The sequence below is a fragment of the Vombatus ursinus genome, unplaced genomic scaffold (assembly GCF_900497805.2).
Source record: "Vombatus ursinus unplaced genomic scaffold, bare-nosed wombat genome assembly UNPS02014820.1, whole genome shotgun sequence".
NCBI classification, from domain to species: Eukaryota; Metazoa; Chordata; class Mammalia; order Diprotodontia; family Vombatidae; genus Vombatus; species Vombatus ursinus.
The window spans coordinates 2,925,410-2,932,798 of record NW_020954598.1 but is presented as its reverse complement, the minus strand read 5'-3'; the positions used below and the strand labels follow the sequence as shown (position 1 = coordinate 2,932,798).

Below are 7,389 nucleotides of genomic sequence, written 5' to 3'. Positions count from 1 at the left end.
GGTGATTCTTGGTTGTAATCCTATCTCCTTTGTTCTCTGGAATATTATATTCCATGCTCTGCGGTCCCTTAATGTAGAAGCAGCTAACCATGGCAAATCTTTATGGTTCTGCTCTATCCACCTTCACTTCATAGGTTCATAGATTCAGAGTTGGCAGGGACCTTAGAAATTCCAATCTCCTAATTTTTCAGATGAGAAAACTGATGCTCAGAGAGGTGATGAGATTTACTCAAAGTTCCAAAGGCAAAAAGTAGCAGAGGTAGGATTCCAACTACAGGTATTCCAACTTGAAATCCTTTGATCTTTCCAAGGTACCATGGAACCTCCCTCAGATTACAGAGAATCTTTTGTTGTTATTTTACTTATATTTTAAAAATACAATCTATTGATTTATATTTTTTAAAACATCAACCACATTTCCCAATGTATTCCTTCCTCACTTCCTCCCAGAGAGCCATTTTATAATAAAGAAAAAGAGAAAAATTGTTCAGCAAAAAATAATTAATACACGGAAAAAATATCTGCAGTGTTCCCCACCCATAGTCTTTCACCTCTGCAAATAAGAGAGAAAAGTGTCATTAGAGAATCCTTATAAGATAGAGGTACTATGATGCAGAAAGATGCAATTAGGTTACAGTGGCCTTTGAGGGTTTTATTTATTGTTCCCTATTTAATGGCCTGGGGTTCAGGGTTGATAACTGCTTGTCTGAAGCTCTTCTGGTCCAGCTCTTCTTAGGTGTGTTGAATCGAAAAGAATAATGAATGTTTGTTGAATTGACTAGATCGTGAGTTCCCCTAAGGAAGGGATCAGGTCTTAGTTATATCATCTTTCACAGAGAACAATGCCCATTGTAGGTACTCGTTCAATGGTTTTGGGATAAACTGATCATACTCACAGCAAACAAGGCCTGCTAAATAGAAGGCACAGGGCTAGGTCTTTGGTGATACAATAACAACTAAATATGATCCCTCCTCTGAGGGAGGCTGTATTCTAACTTGCTCAGATAAGTAAATAAAAAGTAATTGGACAAGGAAAGGAACTCTCTGAAATAAGGATGAGGGGAAATCAAGGAAGGCTTGGTAGAAGAGGTGGCATCTGACTTGAGCCTGGAAGTCCAAGATTTTGAGAGATGATGAGGGTCCTAGGCAGACAGAAACTGGGTCTCTGAGTAGACCCCAGTTGATAGAGCAGTGGACTGTTAAAGAGTTAGGCGGGGCCTTTGAGGTGATTTAGTTCAACTTCTTCATTTGTGAAGGAGGAAATTGAAGCCTAGAGTAGTTTGGTGACTTCTCCATCACACAATTATAGTAAGTAGTGGAATAAGGCATTGATTCTGGGTCATCCCATTTGGAATCTATTTTGTAATGTTCTGATTTATGGATGTTGTCTTCCATTAATCTGTGAGCTTCTCGAGGGCAGACACTGCTCTGCTCAATCTTTGTATCCTCAGTGTCTAGCACGGTGCCTGGCACACAGTAAGCACTTAATAGATACTTGCTGATCCACTGAAATCCAGGAGAGAGTCTGGTCTTCTGCAGTTGAGATGCCAGTGGCATCCAGGATCATGCTCTCTGGGGCCCATGTGTATAGGCTGTGCCGGGGCACTCCTTCCAGGTCCTTAAGAATAGCTTTTTCTCATCCCCATCTATTAGGTTGGGATGGGGGTTCTGTTATGTTGAGGTTTGTCGGGAATAGGGAGTAGAGCTAAAAGGAAAGAAAGTTTTACTAGAATCTAAAAGGAAAAAAAAATCTCTTCTAGGGGAGGAGATGGGGAAGATGGGGGGTGGGGGAGAAGGCCAGGCTATGGGTGAAGAGGAGGAATTTCCCTAACTCTGCCCACTCTCCGATGCCTGGTAGGAAAGCCAGCCCATGCAAAAAAAAAAAGTTGGGGCGAAGTACTTTTCTGTCTTCCGAAGAACGGACTCTCTTCCTTCGGTTCGGGGGTCTGTCTCTCTTCTCTCCCGCGTTACTCCGGGGCTGCTGCCCGCCTAGGTTTCTTAGCTTCCCGCCACTCACTTGCTCCCTCCCTTCTTCCCTCTTTTCCTCTCTCTCCCTGTCTCTTTCCCTCCCCCACTCCCCTTTTGGTAGGGAGAGGAGCAGCTTCAGTTCCGAAAACAGAGAGGTGGGGAAGGAAGGAGAGGAGGGCTGACAGATACAGCCAGAGATAGCCAAAGGGAGCCATGGCCCCTCCGGACCTGACCCTGGCCGGGCCCTCCCGAGGCATTTGCGTGGGGCTGTAGAAGGGGTCGCCCCGTGGGAGTTTCCATCTGCCTGCCCCCCCTCCAGGACCCGGAGCGTCCAGCCTCTACAGAGGAAACGCTACAATGTTGCAAGCTGACGTAAGGAACTGAGCGGCGGCGGCCGAAGGGGGCTCCCTTCGGTGGGGTTGGGAGGCGAGGGCTCCAGGCTCCGCTCCTTCCTTTCCTTGCTCCTCCGCCCGCCAGCCCGCCAGCTCAGTCTCGGCGTGACAGCAGCGCTCCGCGGAACGCGAGCGAAAACGGACCGCAGGCGCCGGCCCTGCACCGCGCCGCGTCGCCGGGGCCCCTGTCTGCACCCCCAGCCCCGGCACCCCGGCCGGGAAAACTTTGCAGCCCAGCCGCCCACCTCTGCCCGCGCGCTGCAGATCCATTTTTCCTTTTGTGTACCCACACGCCGCCAGCCCTCCTGCAGCCCGGACCCCACGGTCCCCCCCCACCCCCACCCCCCTGGTGCCCGCGCGGGCTCGGGGGGAGGGCTCCGGCCGCGGCAGTTTGACAAAATCTGGGCATGGACTCCTCGCGGAAGCCGCCGCACGGATCGATTCCCTCGGATCCTCCTCGCATTGTATAGACACAGCCCCCTCCGCTGCCGCCGGGGGCTGGCGTGTGCACGGGAGGGGGGAGCCTGTTTGTGGATTTTTTCCCTTTGCCCTCCCCCCTTTCAGAGGCGAAGAGGAGGAGGAGTAGGAGGAGAAGGAGGAGTAGGAGAAGAAGGAGGAGGTGGAGAAGGAGGAGGAGGAGAAGCGGCGGCGGCGGCGGCGGCGGCGGCGGCAGGAGCAGCCGGCCTGACCGGCGGCAGCGGCGGCTGCAGCAGCGGGGGCAGCCCCGGCCCCGGCCCCGGCCCCTGGCCCGCCGCTGCCTGGACACTGGGGCTGTGGTTTTTGCCAACGGGAGCCGGCGCGGGAGGTGGAGGAGAAGAAGGAGGCGGAGGAGAAAGAGGAGGAGAAGGAGGAGGAGGAGGAGAAGAAGAAGGAGGACTAGCGGCGGCGGCGGCGGCGGCGGCGGCTGTCGGAGGAGCGAGGAGCGGCGGCGGCGGCGGCTGCAGGAACAGCGGCAGCTAACATGGCGACGGTGCCTGTCTATTGCATCTGCCGGCTGCCCTACGATGTTACTCGCTTTATGATCGAGTGCGATGCCTGTAAGGACTGGTTCCACGGCAGGTAAGCGCGCCCGGCCGGGCCGGGCCTCGGGAAGGTTGGGGACAGCGGGCCGAGGCTGCGGGGTCGGCGCGGGCGCAGGGGCGCCCACCCTCCTCCACCTCCCCGCCTGAGGGCTCCCCTTGCCTCCCCTCGCCTCCCCTCGCCTTCCCTCGCCTAGCCTTGCCTCGGCTCCGCTCCCCCGATCCCCGGCGGGGGATGACGGATTTTCCAGCTACATGTATTGTCTGTCCCCGAGCTGTCTCCCTTTCCTCCCCGCTCCGTAGCCCCGGATCCTGCCCGAGCCCAAGCCCGAGCCCGGGCCCCCTGCTCCCGCCGCCCCCATGCCCAGGGTAAAAATAAATAAATCCGGAATTCGCCTGGTGTGGCGCTTGCTCCAGAGCAGTGTTTTCCCCTTTTCCTCCGTGGCCGCCACAGGCCCTTCCTTCCCGGGGAGAGAGGAGGAGTTAGTCGCCAGGCTGTCCCCAGACTCCGGCCTCGGGCCCCTGCGCCTAAGCTAGTGTATTTTTGGCCGCGGAGAGGACCAGGGGGTCGGCGGCAGTTCCTGCCCACGCTGGGGGCCCCCGGGCGGGGCTCCCCTTTGTGCCAGGGCCAGGGGGTGAGGGTGGCTGAGAGGCTGGCTGTCCTCGGCCCTGCCCGCCCGCCGCGCTCCCGGCAAGCCACCCTGGCCGGGAGACAGCTGCCGGGCTGGCTCCCGGGAGGAAGAGAGAGGGAGGGCAGGCCGCGCACAAAGCCTGGGGGAGCAGCGGGCGGGCAGGCTGGCAGCAGCGGCGGCTGCGGCGGCGGAAACAGCGCGGCTGCCCTGCTCCGCGCTGGGCACTGAGGTCCGGCCCGGCCAGGTCCGGCCCGGTCTGGCCCACTGCTCCCCGGCTACCGCGCAGCTCGCCTGCCCGAGCACAGCCCGGTCGCGGTTTGGACTGCAGGAGGAGCCTCCTGGCAGGACCCTGCTCGCCGGGCGCCCCGCGGGGAAAGTTCGGTGGTTTTGCTGGGCCTAGGACTCGCGCTCCTTCTTCTCCCTCCTCCCCCAACCTGAGTCCGGGGCAAGCCAGATCCTCGTGCAACTGACAGCTTGGGATGGGGGATTGCCCCCTGGAGGCCAGGGCCAGGCGCAGGGAGGGAGCTGGGGCTAGGAAGGTGGCAAGGAGGGAGGCCCAGGGCCTGAGTTTCCTTCCCGCTTTCCCTCCCATCTCCTCCTCCTATGAAGTTGCTTTAACTTTCCCCGCGCGGGACAGTGATCACGCCAGGGTTAGGGGCCCAACCGGGCTGGGGGCTTGGGAGAGGCGGGAGCTGAGTCTGGCCCAGGGCAGAGTCCCCGGGGAGGACAGAGTGGCGGGCTCCCAGCGCTGGCGAGGATAGGGCGGGGAGAGGAGGGAGGGAGGGAGGGAGGCAAGGTGGGGGAGGGACAGACAGGGGGCAGACCCGTGTGTGGAGTGGAGAGGAAAAGGGCGAGCAGGGCTTAAAGTGGGAGCCGATGTAGTGTTCCCCTGCTGGGAATGAGCCGCGTCCTCTGCCGCCCTTCTTCCTCCTCCTTCCACCCTTGTTACCTCACCATTCGGGCCCACTCTACTCACGACAGAAAGCATCAACACACAAACCCTTTCCCCCACCTCTCTCTTCGCTTTCCTTAATGGAGGTGAGGCGTTCGCGTGAAGCCCTATCTGTGTCTGGGTTTGCCCAGCGCTATGATTTACTTAGGTTTTGAGGGGAATATTGCGGATGGTGGTGGGGGTGGGGGGTGGACAGGGATTTGCCGGGTGCTGGAGGCTAAGTAGTCTTCTTTCGGTTTGTAAGGTCGTGTTGTCATTCGAGTTACTTCCCCCTCCCTGCTGCTGTGCCAGGCCAGGAGTGGTGCTTTGGTTTTGAAGTTGCCTTTGGGCTTTCTAGGTTGGTATGGAGGTGTAAGGAGGGCTCCCGGGGCTCCTGTCCTAGGAATTTGGCAAGCTTAAGTAACTAGCCTAACCCAGGTCTAGCCAGGCCGTGCAGGTGTGCTGCTTCTCACCCTACCTGCTCTGGCCCCTCCACTTTGTGCCCCCTTTGCCAAATCCTGGCCTCCTTCTCAGGAGAGGAGCGAGTGTCAGTAATAGGAGGAGGGGGAGGAGGTGACAGCCTCATTGCCCAAACTGCCCCAACTGGTTCTGGTTGCATCTCATTTTGCCAGTGGGAAGTGCCGGATTGGGGGTGAGGGGAGGAGGGGAAAGGAGAGGAAAGCTGGCGGGCTGGCTTGCTGCCCAAGGACCTAAACTCATCCTCAGCACGGGGGTGTTCTGAAGGAGGTGGCAGTTTCAGGAGGATGGAGTAACCTTCTATCTCCCCCCTCCCCCCCAATCTTGAACTTCTGCCTGGGAGCTAGTGTTTGTCAAGAAACAGGGACTGTTCTCTAAAGCTTATGGGAACGATTTCAACTTCTTGCTTTGGGGATATTTTGGACATCTTGCTTCTTCCCTCCAAATTCTCCTGTTGTCTTACTCACAGACCCAGCTGGAAGAATTGCATCCAAGGATAGACTTTGGTGCAGCTCAGAAAAAAAATCACCTCTTCACCTAGAGGGACATAGATTGACAGAGATGAAAGGGACCTTAGAAATTATCTAGTTCAATCCTCTCATTTTACAGGCAGGCAAACTGAGGCCCAGAAAAGTCACAAGTTATGTAAGATCTCACCACAAATCAAGTAGTTGGGGTAAAGTCAGCATTAGAACCCATACCCCCTGACTACCCAAGGCAGGCCTCTTCTTTACAAGATGCCTGCCTGGCCTCTTTACTATGTGAAATAATGTTTCATTGCATATTGAAAGATTCCAGTTACTGTGGTACATTTAGGAATGCCAAGACTCCCTGTTTGCCATCCAGGGCTAGATTGAAAAACTGGAGATGGTCATGTTGTGCCTTGAATTACATTGGGATATCCCAATTCAGCAAACTGAAGTGACTATGGACAGGCCTCATGCTAGATAGAAAGATTAAAAAAAAAAAAGGCAGTTTCTTCCCTAAAAGAGCTTAGAAATGAATGGTAGGGGCGAGAATGAGATCTGTTCATGTATCAATAGCACCCAAGTTAGAATATGGCAAGTACTAAGGAGAAGGGAAACAGTGACCCAACTGACCGTGTTCAGTCCAGCCCTGTCACTGTACAAGAATCTCATCTACATCTACAAAAAGTGATTGTCCAGTTTTTACTTAAAGATTTTCAGTGCTCAGGATTCCTTCTCCTCTTTCCCAAGGGAGCCTATTTACTTTGGGATGTTGCTGATGGTAAGGAAGTTTTTCCTGACAGCCAGCCTCCATGTGCCTCTTGACAGCTTCCCATCTCTCCTGGTTCTGCTGTCTGGGGCTAAGCAGAGAATTCGAATTCCTTTTACACACGGAAGCTTTTCAGATATTCCTAGGATATTCTTCAGATACATTGGCCCTTATTGATTCTTGTTTTTAAAAATATTTATTTGTGTACGAGTCATATATGCTATGAGTAGAAATGTTAGCTTCTTGAGGGTAGAGACTAATTTTTTTTTTCTTTCCTTGTATCTTCAACAGCTGGCTATAAGCACATAGTAGACATACTTTTTTTGAGGGTAGTGGTGGTGAATTCAAGTAGAGGGAGCCTTTGTGGAGAAGGTCATCCTTGAGCTGCACTTTGAAGAAGAAAATCATTTTAGTAGGTTTGGATGGGGGTGGGGTTTACTGTGTTTAAAGACAAATTGGGGAAGAGATGGTGAACTCCACAGGAAAAATGGACCAGAGAGATTTTGCTTTTAATTTTTCTATAACTTTAGATCTTTGCCTGGTTATAGAAAGGGGTTATTCCCCCCATCCCCTCCAAATAGAGGTTGATCAGATTTGGGTTCAGAAATTTGTGGGGGGGGTGAAGTGGATAGAACACAGGCCCTGGAGTCAGGAGGACCTGAGTTCAAATTTGGCCTCATACACATAACACTCACTAGCTGTGTGACTGTGGGCAAGTCATTTTTTAAAAAAAA

At 54.3% G+C, this 7,389-nt stretch overlaps 1 protein-coding gene across 1 annotated transcript in view; it reads left to right on the top strand.

Annotated features, from left to right (window-relative positions):
* The first annotated feature begins 3,269 nt into the window (after window positions 1–3,269).
* The window catches only part of PHF2 (PHD finger protein 2), a 199,663-nt gene continuing 195,543 nt past the window's right edge, over window positions 3,270–7,389 (top strand). Inside the window, exon 1 of the mRNA XM_027837127.1 lies at window positions 3,270–3,419. Within this exon, the coding sequence (XP_027692928.1) occupies window positions 3,322–3,419 (98 nt within the window). The 5' untranslated portion in view covers window positions 3,270–3,321. The remainder of the gene's footprint in view (window positions 3,420–7,389) is intronic.